Genomic DNA, 22,501 nt, shown 5'->3' with positions numbered 1-22,501 from the left:
CATCCCATATCACATCACCACATCACAACATCACACCCCAAATGACATCATATTTCCCTTGCTCCATATGACATCACATGACATCATAGCTGAAGATGCCCAATATGTCCCAATTTGTCCCAATATTGCAATTGACTTTTGGGGTACTAATTTGTCTAATGTTTGATTTTGTTTAGCTCATTTATGACTCTTACAAAGAAGCTGTTCTTCAGTCTGGTGGTGCGCGTTTTCAGTGATCTGCATCGCCTTCCCAGACAGAACAGGGAGTTACAAGGGTGGGATGCATCTTTCAGGATGGTGTTGGCCCTGCGGAGACAACTAGTCTTAAAAATGTCCTCCAGAGAGGGCAGGGGAAGGCCAATTATTTTTCCTGCTGTTTTAACAGTCCTTTTGAGTTTTTGGCGATCTGCCTCGGTGCAGTTTGCATACCAAGCTGCACCACATGATTGTATTTGTTATACGTCTCCTTTTTGTCACATCCTTGAATCTATACTGATAAAATAGTTCCATCCGTTATAATTAATTTCAGGACTTTGGGGCTTAATTGCTAATTTGGGAGTTTGTGTCTGTGAAGTAAAGTGTTTGGTTGAGTCCTTGAAAATGGTAAATTAGTTTTGGTGCGGTTCAGAAAGATAGATGAAGTGCATTCTGGGTCACATTGTGAGTTTAATTGTGTTCTCTGGTTGGGTGAGTGGACACATGTTAGTCCTTCTGTGCCATTTAAATGTAGGTTTGGTGGATTTCAACAGATGTCTTCTTCAGAGCTGATCAAATGTGTATTGTGTGTCTATACAGTATGCTTGTCTTATGTTCTGTCCCCAGTCAGCATTGAAAGTGAACAGCAAAACAAATAAATACGTCAACCACAACTAATGTGTTGCCTCTCTGCTTTTGTTTTCTTTTGAGTTTAGGATGAAATGAGCTGAAAGGCAAAATATTTGTGTAATCAGGGACGTTTGGTACCTGAACATCACACACCTCTCTATAATCAAACCCTACAGAGATAAAAGCAAAAGTTTCACATCAGGAAACATCAGGGAAGCTTAAGGTGGAGTTAAAGGAGGAGGAGCAGGATTTGATCTGATGTCAAGTGAAAGTGAAAATGTCACTGTGTTGAGTTGTGTTCTCTGTGAATTTTGGGAGTGGAGATCAGAGCAGAAACACTTACTTAAAGTCTGGGATGATGGGATCCATGTCTGGACTGTTTATGACTGACAACCTGAGAGAGAGAGAAATACAAGTCAAGCTCAGTGTGTTGAATTGAAGATTATTGTGGAACTACTTTTGGTACGGCAGTAAAGGACTGTCACGCTTTGTTTTCACTGGGTTTTAAACTCAGTGACGTGGCTCTGAACGCTGCTGCAGATGGTTCTTGACTGTCCCTGTAAACTTGTGTGTGTGTGTGTGTGTGTGTGTGTATGTTACGTGAACATACCGGCCTGGGGAGTCCGGGCCGTCTTGTGCCTGCATGGCACCGCTGTAAAGAGGTCAAAGGTGTATTTAGAGAGTATATTAGAAGGGATCGCACACAGGTGAGAGGAGGACAGTGCTAACACATTCAAGAGAGGTCAGAGAGATAAGACAGAGACCACGTGACCCGGGAGCTCTAACACATCATTACTGACATCATTACAGCAGAGAAAAGCCACTTTCAGCATTAAATGATAAGAAAACCTTCTCATCACAACATAATAGATAGAAACCACTGACTTCTAGACATTTAGATGGTTGCTTTGAAGGTTTGTATACCAACATGTCTGAATTAAAGCGATTAGAGATCTGACCATCTTGTCTCAGTGTACTGTACGTTCCAACAGAGCTCTGATGTTTGCTTGCTTGTCAAACACTTCCTCTCTGGGTGGAGTATAGAAGTCAGTAACGTAGAGACGTAGAGACACTGTAGATCACAGATTAGACACTATGTGAGCACACACACACATCTACACAGATCTCGTCCCAGCAGTCATGTGCTGACACGGTTCCGCAGTAGAGACGGCGGCGGCGAGCTCAGGAGCTGCTGGTCTTACTCACTTATTGCTGTCATTTCTCTTCACACTTTTCCTCCACTTGGTTATAAAACTCATTCCACCACTCTGGCTCCAGGAAAGCAGCAGAATAATCCACACAGAGGCAAAGGTCCAGAGGCTTCAGACGGCTGGCATGGACGGACAGAGAGGACAGACAGGTGAGGATCAGTTTACAGTGAGGGAAGTGCGCCTGTCTTCCTCCTTCCCAGGCTGGAAAGGTGTGTTTGTGCCGCTCATCACCATAATAATGACTCTCCTATTTAAATACACTGGAATGTTGCTTCTGCTGGAGCTCTGCTGCACGGTCCTAAAGCCCTCCCTATTAGTAGGATAGCTATCTAATGCAGACTCTTTGTTTCGTTTACAAAGAATAAAACGAGCAAACACCATAAACATATGAGCGGGGAAAAAAAATATTACATAAAAGAAGTAAACAAGCTAATCAAATAAATTAGATAATAAATAATAGAATAATTGAAAATAAGCTGAAAGAAATAGACTAAACAAGCAAACAAATTGAATAAAACAAAGAAAAATGTTAATTTAAGAAAATAAAATAAAGAAATGGACAATAAATGAGATAAAAATCAACAAAACAAATATGAAAAAAGTACATAAACAGACAAACTATTAACAAAATAAAGAATATGAACACAAAAAAATACAAAATAAAACTTTTGAAATACAAATACAGAAAACTAAACAAATAAATGTAAATAAATTAGGTAACAAATTGTAATTAAAAATATTGGAAAAAAGAATACAATACAAAATAAAATAAAAACTCAATTAAGAAGAAAAAAAACTACAAAAGACTACAACTTAAAAAAAATAGTAAAAACTATCTATATACACAAACTGGAACTTAATTATTTTTTCCTGACTGAGCACTGATTCCTGTACAGCTGCTGCTGCTATCACCAAGCAGTGAATGTTTGTGTTTATGTTTGCAAGCAGGTGACAGGCCAATGGGTGAAGAAGGTCGCTGCTCCACGCATTTAAAGCCACAATGATGGATAGCAGCCAAAGCTCGTAATCACCTCACAGACTCCTGGATTCCTCTGTAACCCGTCACATTACGGATTAATGATGTAGCTGATGGAATGAAGGAAGGTATTATTAATGCTGCCATCCCATAATATACACAACTGTGAGGTAATTGCTGCAACTCTTCTGTAACTATCATTTCTATAATTGGAAACTTGAATAAAAGCTTTACTTCTTGGCAGTGTGACATGTTACATCATGTTACATCATAGCGACTGTACGAGGAGGATTTTCAGAGCTCTATTTCTTTATTGTGCTGTTGTTTTTGTCACAATATGCCAGGTTGTGTCGTGCGTTATTGCTCCAAATTGATGTTACTTGAACTGCATGTTGAGATTTCTAATATAAGAGAATATTTAAAATGACTTGACTGCAATAAAAACACACCAAAGCCAAAGTAGACTGTTGACATTTATTCGGTTTTCAATTAAATGCATACATATTCTGACCAAACCTCCCAATAATGGTTCATCTCACACGTTAGAAAATACAAAATAAAATACATTTAGCTTGATTTTTAAAAGCCTTTATGGGTAAGCCTACAAACATAAGTGGTTCTCATTTGTAAAATAGAGGAGTCTATATATATATATTTATATATATAAATGTCATGATCGTGTCTGTAGGTGTTTGAGAGATGATGGGACTGAAACTAAAGCCCCTGGTAGGACAGGAGGCTCCAGTGAGAAGGTGGAGAGCAGAGAAGCAAATGAACTGCAAATGACTTCAGACATCAGAGTGCAGCACTGAAACATGAGAAGTTGAAATGACATCCATACATCCATCCATCCATACATCCATCCATCCATCCATCATCCAGTCTCTATACCCGTTGCAAAATCTAAACACCTGATCAGGAAACATAAAGTTAGGAGAGGAAGATTTGTTCAAATGTGCAATGTTTGGTCAGATATTAGTCCAGAAAAATTAAAATAAAGGCCTCTCTTTGCTTCATTCCCTTGTCAGAAACCTTTGATCACAGTTAAGCATTCAGCGTTAAGTTAGATGTATCATTCTACGGGACAACACAAAATCAAACTTACCCAATGAAGACTCACTAGCAAGACAGACCGGATGTGAAGATGGTGAGGAGGCGCCTGGATCTCTGTGCGCTCGCCTCAGCACGATCTTCACATCGCCGTTGTTTCTTTGCAAGTTAAATTCCCTACAGAGCCCGAGGTGAACAGAGAGAGGACACGGGGCAGAAGGTAGTGGACTCTCTGCATCTCGTGGAAAATTAAAAGTCAGGCAAATGTGAGGCACAGTGTCACAGTTTGACACAAGGTGACGCGGTGTGAAGTTGGGTGAGAGAGACATGTACACAGTAACATCTACCAACACTCCGGGGACGCAGGGATCCAACCGTTTGGGGTTAAATAGGGGCTTCATGCACAGTTCAGCCGGACCCTGACATAGAAACTCTACCAGCTCTACGTCTGACCTCTAACCTGCCAGTAGAGGGCAGTGTTTCCTTCTGTTTTAACACTTAGGCATCATGAGATTAACAGCATTGTGCATTTAAGAGTATAATGTCTACACGTTTGTTTTTCCACCACACAAATACATTCAACTATTATAGAAGTTTAAACTCATCAGTGTGTGTTAATGTACAAAGAAATCCTCTTTAGCAAAACGTAACGTTCACTCATCACAGACGGGATTTGTTTGTCACATTTCCCCCAGAATTTAGAGTTTCTTTGATGGTTTGTTAGAGTTTTTACAAAGAGCAGGGTATTAAATCTTTGGGTGAGAGAATGAGTGTAACTTAGATGATGATTGTGGCAACCCTGAACTCCCAACAACCATAAACCAAACAACCAACAAGTGTGAGCCTCTGTAGTGCCACCTGGAACACAATGCTACATCCCACCAGTGTTCCTTCATTCCTTTCATTATCCTCAACATAAACACGGACTGAACTTAATGCTGAATGAAACCAAATGTGAACGAAAACCAAAAAAGGGGTGAAAGTGTGAGGAGAAGGATTAGTGTGTGTGTGTGTGTGTGTGTGTGTGTGTGTGTGTGTGTGTGTGTGTGTGTGTGTGTGTGTGTGTGTGTGTGTGTGTGTGTGTGTGTACAGAGAGCTTCCAGTTTAACGTGTAGAAATGTGGAAATGCTGAGCGCTCCTGAGTGAAGGAAGATACACACACACACACACACACCCCCCATCCTGTTGCAGCACCACAACGAACATATTGGAACGCAGCACAGTTCAGAGTTTCAAGACATCAACAGTGAGCAGGGAGGGAAGCCGGAGGAAAACCACACGGGGGGATTTGTTACTATTAAACTTCATAATTCCTCCTTTATAAAACAAGGAGCAGCATCTGGTGAGACAGATATCACTTAGTATTAAGTATAAACTGAGTTAGTTAAAGCGTAGTGAGCGTGGTTAGTTAGACGGTCCAACGCTGAAGGTTTGTTTAAATAAATTATGTTCTGATGTCATAATGAGGCGTCGGGGCCCTGGTGGTGGAGTTCAATCAGCGGACAATCTTTAACACTTGACAATCTCTAAATGCATATTCACTGCATATCATTTTTCACACTCCATTCACACACACACACACGCCGTCTTTGTCAGTCTCCTTCCTTCCGCCCCCAGCTGAGCCACAGTGAGCCACCGGAGGGACAAAACACCGGGACGAGCCGGCGACGACGTCCGGAGACAGTCTGAGAAAGTCTCATCGTGGGGTCAGCGGCTGAATCAGTCCTATAACAGTCCCCCACTTTGCTTTGGTGCTTTCTGGGCCAGGTCAGGGCCGTGCCGTGCCGTGCCAGGCCAGGGGCGAGGAGGGGGAAGGGGGGGCGAGGGGAGAGGGGGGAGGAAGAGAGGTGGAGGGGGGGCGGAGGGAGGGGAGGGGAGGGGCCGCTCCTCAGGAGAGTTCAGACTTGCTGAGGGCGATGGCCAGCTCCAGGTCCTCCTGCTCCTGCTGGGTGAGCCGGGCGAGTCGCTCCTTCTCCTCTCGCTCGCTCTCGCGCTTTGCCCACTCTATCATGTCTTCCTCTGTCGGATACTGTTCAGTTAACACAGAGAGCAGACAGACACACTGTGAACGCGCACACAGATGCAAAACAAGTGCGAGGAGACACAAACCCACAGGGGGAACGACTCACTCTTACAGGAAGATCAGAGTGAATTCTCCTCAGATAAAGATGGAGTTGGCATGAAGCATCAATCACACACACACACACACACACACACACACACTCACACACTCACACACTCACACACACGGAGACAGAGAGGGGAGGGTTGGAGGGGGGGGGCGAGTATTTAAATGTTCATCAAAAAACATCATTACACATTTAATAAAAGAGAGACGAGCTGTTCTGATGGATCAGCGACAGGAAGTCTGTGTTTACTCCTCAGGCTCAGAGTGCAGACGCATGGTGTGCAGGCGTGGGATCAGGGTCATTACAGAACATGCAGGGAGAACAGGGACAAGACGGGATCTCAGGTGAGGGTTAGATAAGAAGCAACAAAACAATCGCATCACAGAGAGGGAACGTGGTGTCTACTCAGAGACAGACAGACAGACAGACAGACAGACAGACAGACAGACAGACAGAATCATCTAGTGTGCTCACCCATGCAGAGGAAACTAGTGAGCCATCATGTCAGGTTCACAGATGGATCTTCAGAGTAAGGAACATCCAGGGCTTCAGCCTCTAAGGTCTCATGCATCCACACTAACGGCAGGAACTCCAAATTACAAACAAATTCCAAACTTGCTGCCCTCAAATATGAATCAATCACAAATCAGCAAAGGGGAGAGGAAAAATCCCACATACCTTTCAGAGGGAAATGCAGTGTTTCTAAGATTTTGATGGAATTCTGCTGAGAGATTTTAAAGACCGCGCTGACGTTTGATCGTTTAGTAAGCACTTTCAAATCAGTCTGTCCATCTTCCAGTAAAGGTTTGAGATGAATAGGAACCATTGGGTGCCATGACAGTAGGAACTTAATTTAGATGTCTGGTACGATTTGGAAATTGGCTTAAATCTGGGCTATAAGTTGCTAAAATTGTGGTATTATTGCTTTACAAACCAGGCACCTGCAGATGGAAATGTCATGGACGCACATAGAAGCCACAGATGCCCTTGATTCAACTCTTTATTGGATTTGTTTGACAGAGGAGATAATACAGGCGCTCTGTTTCTCCACAGTGCTCTGCCCGTCAGAGGAGCGCTGAAGCTGGAATGGACTGATGGATGAGAGGTGGAGGGAAGGGTTAACAGATGTTGACATGTGTAGAGGGGGGAGGGGGGGGCAGTGAGGAGGGGAGGGGCGGAGCACTGACCTATCAGGCAGGTGATGTGTTAGTGCGTGCGGCTGAAGGGGTCAGACGGGGGGGGGGGGGGCATGCAGGTTGTTGTGAGGATGTGGTCACTAATCTAAAGAGTTCCTGTCTGATGAGCTCCATGTTTCCATCCCAAGTCTGCAGAGTCACAGTGCAACGCTACCAAACTACCAGAGAGAGAAGAGCTGCTCATGATTACTAAGAGACTAATCTGGAGCCATCATCAATGTGGCTGAGCTGCTTTCAGTTCCTGTGTCGTCATTAGAGGCCACAGATGAGATCAACCAGAGCACAGTCCAATTTGGATTTAAATCTAATGAAATTCTGAAGCTTAAGATATCTTTTTTAATGTCCTCTCTCTGTGGAGCAGCGATGTCTCTGTGCTGGTTGGGACGGCCAACAGGAGTCACACACACATCCACTCATCTCTCCATTCACTGCCAACCTGTGTGAGCATGTTGTTGATTTGTGCATCAATTGTTCCATTAACTCGTGTCTGCGTTCACAGATATGTTGCAGAGTCGTGTATATATATATATTTATATTCCTGTATTCATAAAAGCTTTAACATTATAGTACATTTCTTCAGTGAGACAGTGGACCTGCAGTAGTGCAATCTCATTATTATTATGACTCATTCACAAAGCCTTAACATAAAGACCAGGAGAGGGTTAAGGTGCAATCTCAAACATATTAGGATCAATTATAGCAAATCAGCTCCCAGACAGTGAATCAGATAAACATGAATGTGCCGTTAAAGCAGAAACATCCGGCCCCTCCAATTTAGACTTATCATTGGCAGTGGATGGAGCGATTGGCCTCATTTGAATAAGTGAAGGTGATTTATGAATGCAGGGTGGTGGCGGGTGGGGGGGTGGAGGGGTGACGAGAGGGTGGGGGCCTACAGAGAGTCAGGTGGAGGTGAGGGAGAAAGCGAGGGGGGGGTGCTCACTTTGTCAAAGCTGGCAAATCGGTCAGCTTCCCGGGCGTTGTGGCGAGGAGGGGAGGAGGGAGCGAAGGGGTCGGCTACAGGGTCCTTGGCGGGTAGGGAGGAGGAGGAGGAGAACTCTCCCGAGGTCGGCGGGAGGAAGTGGCCTCGTCGGTGGAAGGAGTCAGAGGACTCTGTTCTGGAGATGGAGGATCTCTTACCTGGACAGACGAGGCACAGACAGACATACAGACAAAACCATCTATGCTCCTCTTTGCTCCTCCCCTTTATTCTATACATGACACCATGACACACAAACAGACACACACTGTGAGTGCCACACAGGCGACTCATGGAGGTTTGAACAACTGACCTGGAGGTGGAGGGGGGGGTCTGGTTGGCGTACCCGTTTTGGGGGGCAGGGCCGGGGGAACATCAGGGCCGGCAGACTGATTGTCCTCCTGGAACAGGTTCTTATTGTTGATGCCAAACTGGTCGGCGCCGTTGGACTGGAATGAAAGGATTAAGACAAATCCAGTCTGTACTTTCTGTTGTTGTGGTTATGAGTTAGTTTGATAGTTGAACAGATGAATGGGAGCAGAAACACAAAGTTCCAGCTGGAGTCCGGAACATTCTGCACGTCACAACTGCAGCAGAGATAACAGAGCCCTAACTTCCGGTTTGTCAAGTCAATTAACAGTATTACTAATTCACTAAGCTAACATTGAAGAGGATGTGAAGAGATCTGAACTTCTGCAATGTGAGAGTGTGAATATGTGTGTTTGGCTTTACTGCAGCAGTGAGTTCCCTGTGTAACACGATCCACTTCACTGTCTCACTTTACCAGCCATCATTTATGAGCCGACACTTCTGCCTGCATGCTCTCATGTTTCACTGTCTTTTTGTACAGTGTGTGATGTTTGTGTGTGACGAGATGTGTACAGCACATTCTGACAGTTACCTTTGTCAAGGCAAAGAAATCAGCAAAGCCTCCTGCGTACGATTCACTGCCAAACGCGGCGGCAAATGGATCTGTAAGACACAGAGATGATGGAGACGCAACTCTCACAAACACACTGAGTGATGTAGAACTCAGTGTGGTGCTTTATAATGCTTTATAACTGCAATACAAGCTGTGCCCACAGGGGGGCGCCACAGCATAAACCCTACCTGGGTCTGAGCTCCCTCTCAGTGTCGTACCTCCTGGAGCAAAGGGGTCGTTGTTTGTTGCGGTGTCCTTCTACAAACACACACAAAACGTAACTTTATTTTTAAATAGATCATGAACATTTGATCTCAATATGGACTTTTCAACTAAGAGCCAGGCTTCTTCAGCGGCCCGACTCACCACTGCCAGGTCGGCGTTGGGTGGGGAGCCGCTGAATGGATCTGCGTTGGCGTCCTGAGAACCAAATGGATCTGGTTCTGCCAGGGCGTTGACTTTGCTCCCGAACGGGTCGGCGGTGACGGCCTTGTTGTTTGCCTTCGAGGTGAACGGATCCTTGGCTGGTAGAACTGCGTTGTTGGGTTTGGAGCTAAAGGGGTCTGAGCTCGGCACTGACGGGGCGGCCGCCGCGTTATTCAGCTTGGCGACGAACAGGTCCGGTTCTGGTGCGTTGGCAGTGGCACCGAAGGGATCGGCTGGGGCAGAGAAAGGGTCTTCTGAGGGAAACTGGGCGCCGGACGACTGCTTAAAGAACGAGTCTGCAGCAAAGGGGTCTGAGTCTTTGAAGGGATCGCCCCCGAATGGATCTGCTTCATAAACACACAACGCACCTTTAGTTTTATAAACAAATGATCAGAATAGTTTGGCCTGTTGATCTAAAGTGAGGCTGTAACCTGGAGAACTCACCCGCTGCCTCTGCTTTTCCAAACGGATCATCTTTGAAGGGATCATCTACAAAGAGACACCATCATCAGTCTGACTATGATGACAACACACAATGGAGGATGTGATTGAATGACATCAATCCGAGTTTCCTTCAGACATTGAGGAGACTCACGGTCAGTAAAAGGGTCTGAGTGAAAGAAGTCCATCTCTGGCAGGGTGGGGGGGCTGGTCTGGGGGGGCAGGGAGCGAGGTGGTAACGGCGACGGCCTAGTCTCAGGGGGGTCTGTGGCCTCTGGTTGGCTCTCTGGTTCTGGTGAAGGAACCTGTGGATCAACGAGACAGACGGTGTGTCGACTGGAAGATGGCAGATTTTGTTTAGATTTTTTAAACCCGGATAAGAGCGCCCGCGCGGTCCTGCCTTTACCTTTGGTGGGCTGGCTTTGGGCGACTCCTCTGTGTCGTCTGTGACCTCTGATGAGACGTCGGGGGTGGGGGTGCTGGCTTCCTGCGTTATTGAGACAGAAACAGGGTTTATGGTCATTTACATATTTGACTCTAGAGCTTAATAATCCATTATTTCATCACATCAAACACACAACAATCCTCCCTGTATCTGAATTGCCTGTTTCTATAGTAATGTGAGTGTTGTAACAGCTGATGGACGTGTGTTTGTTACCCTAACAGCGTTCTCCTGGGGCTTAGGAAAGGCGCCCAGACTGCTGTAAATGTCAGTGGAGGCTAAACTACTGAAGAGCTCATCCAGGGCGTCCTTCTTCTGCTGCTGCTGCTTCTCCTCCTCTGTGGTCTTTGGACTGTCCTCCTCCTCATCATCATCATCCTCCTCCTCATCATCCTTCTCTTTTTCTTCCTCCCTCTCCTCTCCTCCTTCCTTCTCCTTTTCTTTCTCACTCTCTTCTATAGGTGGACCCCAGATGGTGGCAGGTTCCACCTCCTTCAGCTCTTTCGGTTGGTCGTCGTGGAAGAGGTCCTGCTGGAAGTGATCCACCTGCTGCAGCTCCGGCGTGGGCCCCGACCCGTTCACCATGACGGGAGAGCTGTCTTCCAAGGCTCTCTTCCAGCTGAGCTGAGCGGTCACTGACCTCTCCTCCACCTGCAGGTCATTCAATTTCTGTTGCACCTGAGGAGAAAAGGTGGACATCAATGAAAGACAACAACAGAGAGGAAGCAGAACAAGTCACTGTTTGATTATAAATCACAAACAAACCTGTGAAACCTGTGTGAAGGAGTCCCTCACAGATTCCTGCAGAGGGGTGAGCTGCTCCTGCGCTGCCTGGACCTTCTCCTGCAGCCTCCTGCTCTCCTCCTGCAGGGCCAGGAGCTCCTCGCGGGCCTGGACCAGCTCCTCCTCGTACTGGCAGATCTTATGTTCCTGTTCCTCGTGCTCCGATTGCAGCGATGTGATCTGAGGCGGGCGGGGGGGATCAATAATGGATCAGCTCAATGAATCAGCACAACAAACCCAGCACCTTCTCCTGTATGTTGTGTGAAGTGTGTATGTATTTATTACGTCAAATGTGAATGTGAAATGTCTTTTCTGTGTGGAATCTAAACTGTTGATGAAGATATGGAGGTGATTACCAATTTCTGCGATGTGCTTGTCCGGCACTGAAATGAATGAATCAGCAGTGAAAAGAGATGTCAGATGATTGATATGTGACTGAGAAACTGAAGTTACACCATAGGACAGTCTGGGGCAGTTTATGTTCAAAGACTTCCTCCCTCACTCTTCATCCCTACAGGAGATGTAGTAGACGCCTACCAGTTGGGTCTCGTGGCTGGTTTGCTGTCGGATGTGAGCCAGCTGCTCCTCTAGCGAGTCCCTCTGCTGGTCCAGCTCGTCTAAGGCGTCCTGGACCTTCTGGCGCTGACTCTGGAGCCGCTGCAGCTCCTCGCTCTCCCGGGCCACCTCACCCTGCAAGTCCTGTAGGTGTAAAGGTTTGGTTTGATTTGTTTTGTTGACACTTCACTGCATACTGCAAGAAGGACATCAGTTTGATACTAATGACTTCCCTTCACTAAGCTCCACTGACTCACAGCACATACTGGATGTGTGTGTGTGTGTGTCTCTGAGTCACTTTGGATCGACTCACTTGTGGAAAAACAAATGGATCTTTCCTTGAAGGCTCAGTGTAATGATTTGAGAGAGGAGGTCTGTGGATGATCGGGTTACGTCACACCGTCCATCACTCCCTCATGTACCTTATATTGACACTTATATATATATGAGCCTGGAGGCTTCACTGCAGTGCAGACGAACCTTTCTTCTTTATCACAGTGACAGTCTCATGAGATAGCGTTGCATTCCCACATTGAATTTGCTTCACAGATTTGGAGCCGCCTGGCCCTTTAAGCCACCGTCTCCCGAAATAGAGCTCATCTCTCAGCCTTGGAACAGACAGACACACCTACACAAGGACATCAACCTCTCCCAGGCATCATTAACCAAGTCTGACAAGCATCCAACACTGCTGGCTAAATATCGATCGCCTGCTCCGGTGGATTTATCACAACTAAAGTGAGCGGCTTTAGCTCATGCTGCACTTCACATCTTCTGGTGGTTAAGAGTTTATCCTCCTTGACCTACATATAGAAGAGCTACAGCCCCATGTCACTGTTAAGGTCTGCCCATAATTCCCTCATACACCCCTCTCCTGTATCTGCACACACACACACACACACAAACAGAGATAAAAACACTTCCTGAGCTCCTTACCTGCACTTCGCTGCTCCGTTGCCTGATGGCCTCCTCCTTCTCCTTTATCTCCTCCTCCACTGTCGTCTTCTCCCTGGGTGCCCAGCACAACAGACAGGCGTATTTAGCCACCATGGATAAAGAGGGGAGACCTGGTATGCCTAACACCCCCAAACTCTTCTCCGATGAACCGCCTCCATCTTGCCTCTGGACCACCACCTCCACATCCTCTCCCTGGGCCACCATGATCTTGACCTGAACAGACTGACCGGAGACCCTGCTGTGCGAGCGAGCGTACGTGATGCTAAGCCGGAGAGTCTACGTGCGCAAATGTGAAGGATTCTACCAGGCGTCCGGGGCGACAGAGATGTGGAATGCGCGGTGCTGCACGAACGATGAAATGTGTGAGAGAGAGAGCATGTGCTCGCTCAGTCAAATGTGTGGGAGATGAGGAGTGAGGAGCAGATGGCTGCCTCATGAAGGAGGGAGGAAGAGGGGGAGGAGGGACCTGTGAGTGCTGATGAGCCAAACTACAGCATCAACATTTAAATTGTGGTAGGCGAGTGTTCTGCTCAAGATGTTGACACAAAACAGCAAAACAGCAGTAAATGATCTGTGAGCAGAATCTGCAGGAATATTGAAGATTTCATGTGAAACCTCAGCACTCAGACAGGCATCATCCAATATTACTCTGTACTTTCAGCTTCAATAGTATACGGCTACATAAACACTATGTGGGTGATCATAATAACTAAGCAGCCCTCTTACCCAGCATGATCACCTTCATCATTACGACCCTCCTCTTCCTCAGCAGAGGGCTGCGGCCACAAGCTGAAGCAGCTACACACATGCAGCATCTCTCTGAGCTGCTGTCTCTCAAACTGCTGCCACTTCACTTCTGCCCATCTTACCATGGCTCTCCCCTATGAACAGCTGTCACCTGGTGTGTGTGTGTGTGTGTGTGTGTGTGTGTGTGTGTGTGTGTGTGTGTGTGTGTGTGTGTGTGTGTGTGTGTGTGTGTGTGTATAAAAAAACATTTTGGGGATTTTCTCACTTCTTATTAACCGCTTTCAGAAATAAGGAAGCTAAAATGGGTTTTTGAAACAATCACGTCTCTCCTCGCTCATTTAGAGCTAGACATGGTTTCATAACAGGCCTTTATTATTGGTTGATCTTGGCCTTGCCGATATCAACGCCTGTACACTTGTCATCATAATTGGCCAAGCTAAGATATCATGAAATTACAAATATGAAACAGTGACACATCTGAAGCGTTTCTAGATGATGCGTCTTTTCCTTTCTCCTGCCACATCTCTGTCACACAGCAGCTAAACGATTCATAACACCACCATGGTCGTGTTGTCAAGTGTTGAGAACAGAACAGTGTGGGGGCGTGAGATTGACAGGAAGAAAGGCGGAGAGCGATACAGATCTTGTAGTGCAGTTGCAGTCATCTTTGCCAAATCAATATTTAACTACAGTACAGTACAGTAATACTCCCTACAGGGTTTATCATAGTAAGGAGTTCGTTGGCAGACTTCATGTTTCATGTCCAGGGTTCAATTGAATGATTCAATCGACCAATGGTGCAAACGCCACTCAAAATAAGGCCAAATACCTTATTGTTGCTAAAGCCCATTGATAATACGTCCTATAAGTGATCAGACAACCTAAAGACTCATAGGCCAGACTTCCCCACAGTTCCCCACATTGTATCTACACAGCTTACCTTTGTAGTTCCACAATCTCATTACTGAGGGAGTCCAACTCCTTGATGGCGGAGAAGTCGGCTGCCAGGTTGACGAGGTTGTTCTGGAGAGGAAGCAAGGCAGAGAACAAACACAGGTGGATGTAAACTCATGACACAAAGGATGATCACTTTCAAACCTCCTCTATACTACAAAAGGCATCTCTCATCATCATCATCCTTCTCTACAGGGTACAGAGAGTTTTACCAGAACACCTGTGGTCTGTTTCCACCTATAACCAACTAGCAACAACAAAAGCAAAACCAGTTTCAGCTGTAATAACACCGGTTAGAGACTGGAAAAGCCCTGAAAGATGTCTTCATATATAAAGGAACTCTTGTTGGTCAAATAGCAACAGTTCCATCCAACAAGGAAGAGAAAGTACTTCCAGAACATTCCATCAGAAGCCTCTATAGATTCACTTTACTGAACTAGAACAACCACAAAAATTGAGGATCAAAGATATTTTACAAGATCAGAGAAAAGCTTAACTAGAGGATTTAACAACAATTAAAACTGATAGCAAAGGGAGGAGGAGGGCGGCTAATTAGAAGTGATACTGGGAGGAGGAGGGGGAAGGGCACAGCTACAACTCAAACTACATCTTCTACAAAAACGGCAGTCTGCTGGGCGGCTGTGTCTCACTACTCAACAACTCAACACACACTCACTCAGAAGCCCCTCACCCAGAGGGAAAGACCGACATGTGAAGTGGACAAAACATGAGAGTTAAACAGACAAAGAGGCTAAATGAAGCGCTGCATAGGGAGGAACCAAGAGACAAAGAGCCGCAAGCTGGAAGAAAAACACACATAAACACACACACACACACACACAACAAAAGAAGGAAGGACACAAGTCAATAAATAAAATGTAAACACTGAGTATTATATGTCTAATATAATGCTGTTGTACTATAATAACTTAATACAAAGATATGAAAAGTAAACCACAAAACGCAGAACAAAAATCAAGCAGATGTCATCACATTTTCACACTAAGCCTGCTGTTAAAGGGTTAACACGCCTATAAGCTTAGACAGAGATACAAGATCCATAGAGCTGACTGATGAGCGGCGAGTGTGACCAACCTGTTTGATATTGAGTCTGTCAGAGGGAGGAATCATCTCAGGGGAGAGGGTCTGTGGGGGCTCCAGGCCTTTAGCCAGCCTCTGGTTGATCAGATACAGAGCCAGTGCAAACTGCTCTCTGGTTAGTTTGCCTATGTCACCGATGTCACAAAGCTCCCTGAGACCAACACACACAAACACACACGTTGCATAACAGCGTAATGATTTAAACCTCAGGCAACGACTATTTTAGATCCGGATCCTCATCATGAAGGCCGATAGAATTCAATCGACTGTATGGAAGTAAAAATCCATACGATGCAGTGATGTTCCAGCTGCATGAGGCCCTGCACTCACACAACCTAGTGCTGGCAAATTAGGAACAGAAGTAAAAGTCAGCTTCCTGTTGGATCTGAAATCAGTGCCAACTCTTTACAAATTCAGTTTCAAGCTGAATTGAATCTTCGCCAAAGAGGACTTGTGGAGTCCCTGCTTACCAGATGCGCGCGAGCGTGGCGGAGGGCAGGCCCGTCTTGAGGAAGATGTCTCTGACCTCGGGTCCAGACACCAGGCCGTCCATGTCGCTGTCCGTCTTGTTGAACAGGTCGTCAAACTTGGCTTTCTCTGCTGGCGACACCACCCACTGGAGACAGGTACAACAAACTTACTTATGGCTGCGACCTACATAACAACATTAATTCCACTTTACTTTTCCCTGTACTTACTTCCACTTTCCTCTTGGTCTTATTCTTTTGGAAAACACACTGCACTAGCCACTTTGACATCGTTTCACACCTTGGTTATCACAGCTAAACTGTACAAACAACACATCTAAAAGCGTTTCAGCTCCTTCCTACTGTACTCACAGGGGCAGCTGCTGGTGCTGGGGCAGGAGCAGGAGCAGGAGCAGGAGCAGGAGCAGGGGCTGGGGCTGGGGCTGGGGCTGGGGCTGTGGCTGGGGCGGGTTTGGGAGGGTGGGGCATGGTCTTAGACCCGGCGTGGGAGGAGCGACTGTCTTTGGCGGAGGGGGGCGAGGGTAACAAGGGCATCACGGGAGGCACAGAGGGTTTTTTCCTCTTGGAGGGTGGGACGAGGGGAGGCGGTAGAGACATGGGAACGGGCTCCCCCTCCAGGGCTCTGTACACCAGATACATGGCCTGGGAGAGGAGGGCAACACACATCAATGAGGAAGGGTCATTACCAGAGAACATTTATGTGCTTATTCAGGCTTCACACTTCATCTTCATGGCCTGTAAACAGCAGGAAAGGTTTTTACTATAGAAGAACACAAACTCAATTACAGTATTCATCTCTATTCATCTTGCATGCAAGTACTGTAGGTGTGCGTCTCATTTCTCACCACAGAAAACTCATCTTTGTCCAACATGCCGTCTCTGTCGATGTCACTGAGCTCCCATACCTTCAACACACACAAACGTTAATATCATTAAGCCTGCGTGAGAGAGAAATTATAGGCTTCATAAAGAGGTGCGGCCATTTCAAGCTGAGCTCAGATTGTGATGTCAACACTTCTCCGTTTTCATTTTCTGCCAAACTTCACTTCCTCTTTCTGCCTCTGCCTTCTGTTCTTACTCAGCAGCAGCTGTGGCTGACATTTAGATAGATTTGCAATGTTTCAGTTTCATGCCTTTGTTGTTTTGGTCCTTTTTTAGTTGAAGCATGAAGCTATTTGTGTTTTTAAATCATTTTTAAAGCAGCGAATCAGAATTCTTCTTTCTTAATCACAGTGTTGATAAAGTGAGTCTGTCCCTCGTACCCGGCCCAGGATGTCCACTGGCAGCTTGGAGTTGAGCAGGACGGGTTTGACCTTATCTCCAGTTAGAATCCCTCCCACTGGCGCCAGGCTGTCAAAGATGGAGTCAAACTTCATCTTCTCCTCAGGCTGGGGGAGAAAAGAGATGAAATTATCATAAGTGAATATTTAAAGTTGTCTCCATCCTGATAATGTACAAACTTTGTGAGAAATCAACAATAATTAATCCATAAATCATTGTGTCTTCAAACTTCAAACACTGACAGTGAAGTCAAACTGTGTCTCACCTTGACGACCCAGGGAAGGTCATTGGCCCCTCCCCTTACCAACAGTGGGCTGCTTGTGTCGTGCTGCAGATTAATCAGTTAAAAAAATAATGCAAGAAATTCAGTTTCACAGCAGCTTTTAAACGACACACACACAAAGCTCACGGTATTGAAATGTTCTGCTGCAGACTTACAAATTTGGGGGTAGTAACAGGCACGTTGAGGCTCTTGATCGCCACCTCCAGGCCATTCTGGGCACAAGCCACCAACCTCAATGCTACAAAGAATTGCTGAGTGGAGAGAGAGAGAGAGAGAGACAGAGGTACAGTCAGTAAACCTAACAAGCACTCAAGCTGAATGAAACTTTAATGGGCATCCGTACCTGTTTGTTGAGAGACCCTTTACGCTCTGAGTCGGCCAAGTCCCAGATCTGCAGAGACATATACGGACGTTTACATTTTGGGAATCCTGCTGATTCTCCGCTGCAAATACCCTCGTCTTCTCGTACACAAACAGAGAAGACACGGCTCGGCCTCTACGCTTACCTTCCCGAGGACCAGGTCGCCTAAACCCGACTTCTTCAGAAACAAAGCTGCATCTGCTGCTGCCACACGCCCGCTGCCAGTGGGATCCACCTGCACAGACACAGATTTAGCTTTTCATAATTTGCTTTATAGACAACCATAAATTAAGCTGTGTACAGTGGAATAGGCAGTTGAAGTACAGACATTAAAAGGCAGATCTGTCAGAACTAAGAAGCAAATAAAGACACAAAGCCTGAAGGTGCCCTGCAGGAAGGTAATAAAAGAAATAAATAAATCATTTTCTCAGCAGTATTAGCCGTTTCCTCTCACATGTTGAGCATTGATCATTATTTATTCATGGAGACGCTTCCTGGACACAGAGAGCAGATCTGAGCAGGGAGATCTCTGCACACTGGAATGGATTCACGCAGCTGGAGCTTTGTGGAGTATAAGGATCTAAAACATCCCTCCTCCTGCATCATTATTCACTAGTATACTGTATGGGAGGAATGTGGCCGACATCTCTAACGGTAAAGTCAGAGTGTGATGCAGGATAGTAGAGCAGAGCATAATTCCATAAAGCAAACAGGAAGAGGTTCAGTGCTGAGAGAGATACGGATCATGAGACACGAGCCTAATGCTTTTGGGAGGGAAACAAACATAATCTAATCTTTATAAACAGGGCGCACATCTTCTTTCTCAGCCTGCTGCTTAACTGAGCCAGCAGCTTGTGTTCTGTAATGTTTGTTTTGAGTTGGAAGGAGGTGAATAAATTACACAGATGAAGTGAAGACGCCCAGCCTCATCTTTATCTTTACACCGGCTAATTATCAGCTTGGTGCAGTCTGAGGGAGGCGGGCTGCACAAATCATTACTATATCAACGTCTGTGTGTGTCTGTGTGTCTGTGTGTCTGTGTGTCTGTGTGTCTGTGTGTGTCTGTGTGTGTCTGTGTGTGTGTGTGTGTGTGTGTGTGTGTGTGTGTAAAGAATCACAACCAAAGAGCATGAGAGAGTGAGGGAGTACATCACGTATACATCACACAGGAACGATGTGCTGGTGGGTGTGTGTCTCTGAGGAATGTATGTGCCCCCAAACTTGTTGTGCCTCTTTAATTTCAACACAATCGCCCCCCTGTGTTTAGAAAACACCTAGAGTGAGGGCTGTGTGTGTGTGTGTGTGTGTGTGTGTGTGTGTGTGTGTGTGTGTGTGTGTGTGTGTGTGTGTGTGTGTGTGTGTGTGTGTGTGTGGATGCAGGTAGAGACAAGAAACCTGTTCTGAGCCGAAAAGTGGAAGAGACGACAAGGAGTTGTGCTTGACTACGTAAGGTACCCCTCTGTCTCGGTCTCTCTCTCTCATGCTCTGGTAATGTTGATAAATCATGGATTATTGTGCTGTAAGGACAAAGATTTACATACCTGTCGATAGTATTTGTCAAAGATGGGATTTCCACTGGAGAGCTGCAGAGGAAAACAGGAGTTTCAACATGACAACAGTTCACAGAATGAAGCCACCCAGTGTTCATGTCGGCACATTTATCAGCATCTACATCTCCAACAGTGCTTATGTGGGTCCAACTGCTCCCATTTAAAGTGAGATGTCTCAGCAAAACACAGCAAAATGACCCCTTAGAAATCATCTGACACAGAATAAATGATATTACTCGTGATTTCTGAATTCTAAAAACCTTGTTTACAAGTTCAAATGATCAACAAGTGATGCTTTTCTACAAGTGCCAGTCAATGACCCTGTACAACTACCGGATACACACAGAAACACACGTGTCAGCATCTCAGCCGCATCCTCAAGGAACTCTCCAGATGGGACGGTTTGGTAACTCCGATCAATAATTATTCATATTGAACGTTTCCTGGCAATGAATGCATTTCTTCTGAACCGATACTTTTAAGTGTGACTATAAAGGAGCCCGAGTCCACACGTTTGTGGACTCCTGTTTCTTCAGGATATAAGCTTCACTTCCTGTGGCTCAAACGGTCAACTTACACAGAAACAACAGGGTGTCGCTCAGCGTTTGAGGGCTTGTTTGGTTCTTTGTCATATCCTCCTTTAGCCCCCGTTTCCTCTTTTTCTATAGCTGACTGTGCAATCCTGCCTTCACAGGAAACGGATCCGTGTAGGCTTCTTCATCTTATAGATCAACCTGACACTCTGCTTGTAAACAGGCGTGTATAGGCGTCAACAGCGGGATAAACCTGAGGAGTGGCTATATAATCATTTGATTGGTTGAGGCTTTGTTTCAGCTCCTCAGCAAACAAACAAAGGAGCCTGCAAACCGACCCTGGCGTAAATGAAAAGAGGACTGTACAGTTCTTCCATTTCAGCCTTGTTAAAGATTTACACTGCTCGGCCGTAGAACGAGGACGCTCGCAAGAAAAAGAGCGTTAGCCATCAGCCGAGCCGCCCGTCGACTCCCAGCACAGATACACACTTATCTCTCTCTGGCAAACAACTTTTTCTATGACACACAATACTGTGCCTGGAACTGTTGATGGCTGCAACACTGTGGTCATTGTACTGGCGACGCTGTAACTAAGCAGTGAACAACAACCCGGTTAGACTTTACTAAAGTGTAGCAGAGAGCGCAAACACAACATTAGATCACAGAGGTCGACACGTCCATCTAACTCAGTCTACATTACATTACGATCATTTGGCAGACGCTTTTATCCAAAGCGACTTACATTACATTACCACCCTTCGCAGAGGGGGGAGCAATTGAGGGTTCGGTGCCTTGCTCAGGGGCACCTCGGCAGGGGCTCGAATCGGCGACCCTCCGGTTCCCAAGCAGAAGCACTACCCACTGAGCCACTGCCTCCCTAGTCTAGCCACGACTGCTCTCTTAAGCCAAGGAAACGATGTAATGTCATAACAAGCCATAGAGTGTGTGTGGGGAGGATTGTCAGGTGTCAGCAGAGTGGTTACTTGGATTTACAACATGGATTTCAATGAACATGACAACTTCAGAGGAGACACAAGTGGAGCTGACAGTCTCTGATATTGTTAGACGACAGTGGCTCTGGTAACAAGTGTGTGATAGTGACCTCATCATCAGACATTGCTGCTAACTGCTACCAACAATATCTAAGCGTTTTACTCTGTCAAGCAACTAGGTCAGGTGTGTTTCAGCAGAGATGTTACAGTGTTACAGTGTGTCGTTACAGACAGCAGCGAGGGTCAGAGTCAAGTGTTTGTGTGTGTGTGTGTGTGTGTGTGTGTGTGTGGAGCAAACATCTGCTGACATGATGAGCATGTTCTCCATGTCCCAGCTCGATATGCAGCCTCGGTTCTCACAGGCGATCTGTCCACGTCCGTCCACAAAAGGTCACAGAAGCGGCACACAAACTCCGCCAGTCGAGTCTGTGTACTTCTCATTTTAGCGATAAACAAAGAGTCATGACAGAATCGAAGCGCCTCGGAAGCTACGTTAGCAGGCCATTTTCACTCAGTGTGTAGCATAACGGTTGCACGTAAACTTGAGATCAATATTCAGTTAGCAGCGTCCCTACTAGCACAGATCATTTGACAGAAGAGCCACAACAGAACCACACATGGAGCTCCAACACCAACGAGCCCGCAGCTAAAAGGCGCAGCAGATAAACAAATACGTCCCCACCCGGCCGGAACAAGCGATATAGCGTTTGTTAATCTAAAGTTAAGAAAATGCGACTCTAAAAAGACTTAAACACAAACTAGCCCTTAGCTCGCAGGGCTAGTTAGCTAGCTAGCTACGCCCTTACGCAGTCCCCAAAGAGATTAGGCAGAAACTTTTCCCACTCACAGCGGGACGAAACTTCCAAAAAGAGGGGCGAGCAACGAGGAGCGCCCACCTTTCTGCCCGTCTACGTAAACTACCGCTGCCGGAGTGCCTCTGAGCACCGCGGGTAGAGCGCATAAAGCGTTTGCCGACGTTATATTAGAGTTGTAAGGCAGTGTTACCTGATTGAGAGACAGAGTGGCAGCCATAGTGTTTCTGTTTCCCAAAGCCTTCATGCTGCGCTGCTGCCACACACAGGGCGCGCGGCAAAACACGGCACTGGATCACCGCGCCACCGGAATATGGGACTGGATCCGGACCGGCTTCACTCCAGCCTTTTACCTCAGGCAGACTTCAGAGCCTCAACAAAACATCAATACAAACTTAGAGGATTGAAATACAGCAAAGCAGCATCCGGTTCCTTGCTCAAGCAAACAGCCAATCAAGTTAAACACGACAACAGTCTAGAATGGTTCATCTTTAAACTGAGACTGAG

The 22,501-nt window shown here is 46.1% G+C and overlaps 2 protein-coding genes across 7 annotated transcripts in view; both read right to left on the bottom strand.

Moving 5' to 3' along the window:
• ttc39a (tetratricopeptide repeat domain 39A) overlaps window positions 1–2,274 on the bottom strand; it is a 21,508-nt gene extending 19,234 nt beyond the window's left edge. Inside the window, exons 1-3 of one of the 2 annotated variants that reach the window (XM_076152946.1) lie at window positions 2,032–2,274; window positions 1,436–1,477; window positions 1,169–1,219 (exon numbers count right to left, since the gene is read on the bottom strand). In XM_076152946.1, coding sequence (XP_076009061.1) covers window positions 1,169–1,219; window positions 1,436–1,477; window positions 2,032–2,084 — 146 coding nt within the window. In that variant the 5' untranslated portion in view covers window positions 2,085–2,274. The remainder of the gene's footprint in view (window positions 1–1,168; window positions 1,220–1,435; window positions 1,478–2,031) is intronic. The other variant, XM_076152947.1, reaches the window with a different exon arrangement.
• Window positions 2,275–3,472: 1,198 nt separating this feature from the next.
• eps15 (epidermal growth factor receptor pathway substrate 15) lies at window positions 3,473–22,339 on the bottom strand. Of its 5 annotated transcripts, none has more exons than XM_076153586.1 (26): window positions 22,188–22,338; window positions 19,649–19,690; window positions 18,253–18,342; window positions 18,090–18,137; window positions 17,902–17,997; window positions 17,729–17,791; window positions 17,445–17,570; window positions 17,028–17,087; window positions 16,534–16,824; window positions 16,165–16,310; window positions 15,689–15,845; window positions 14,580–14,662; window positions 12,872–12,944; window positions 11,918–12,079; window positions 11,737–11,763; window positions 11,363–11,560; window positions 10,814–11,275; window positions 10,562–10,642; window positions 10,310–10,460; window positions 10,159–10,203; window positions 9,655–10,061; window positions 9,477–9,546; window positions 9,268–9,338; window positions 8,680–8,815; window positions 8,331–8,527; window positions 3,473–6,091 (listed from the first exon to the last, which is right to left on the bottom strand). In XM_076153586.1, the coding sequence occupies exons 1-26, from the start codon at window positions 22,239–22,241 to the stop codon at window positions 5,951–5,953; spliced, it is 3,477 nt and encodes a 1,158-aa protein (XP_076009701.1). In that variant the 5' UTR covers window positions 22,242–22,338; the 3' UTR covers window positions 3,473–5,950. The 5 variants fall into 5 exon arrangements, with proteins under 5 accessions (XP_076009701.1, XP_076009702.1, XP_076009706.1 ...); XM_076153587.1 differs by having other exon boundaries at window positions 9,655–10,058; XM_076153591.1 differs by lacking the exon at window positions 8,331–8,527 and having other exon boundaries at window positions 22,188–22,339.
• Between the last annotated feature and the right edge of the window lie 162 nt (window positions 22,340–22,501).

Source organism: Genypterus blacodes, unplaced genomic scaffold (genome assembly GCF_046128005.1).
Source record: "Genypterus blacodes isolate CSIRO-AG114 ecotype Tasmania unplaced genomic scaffold, CSIRO-AGI_Gbla_v1 ptg000058l_1, whole genome shotgun sequence".
NCBI lineage: Eukaryota > Metazoa > Chordata > Actinopteri > Ophidiiformes > Ophidiidae > Genypterus > Genypterus blacodes.
Note: the sequence above shows the minus strand (reverse complement) of the source record. Positions and strands in the feature narration are given on the sequence as shown.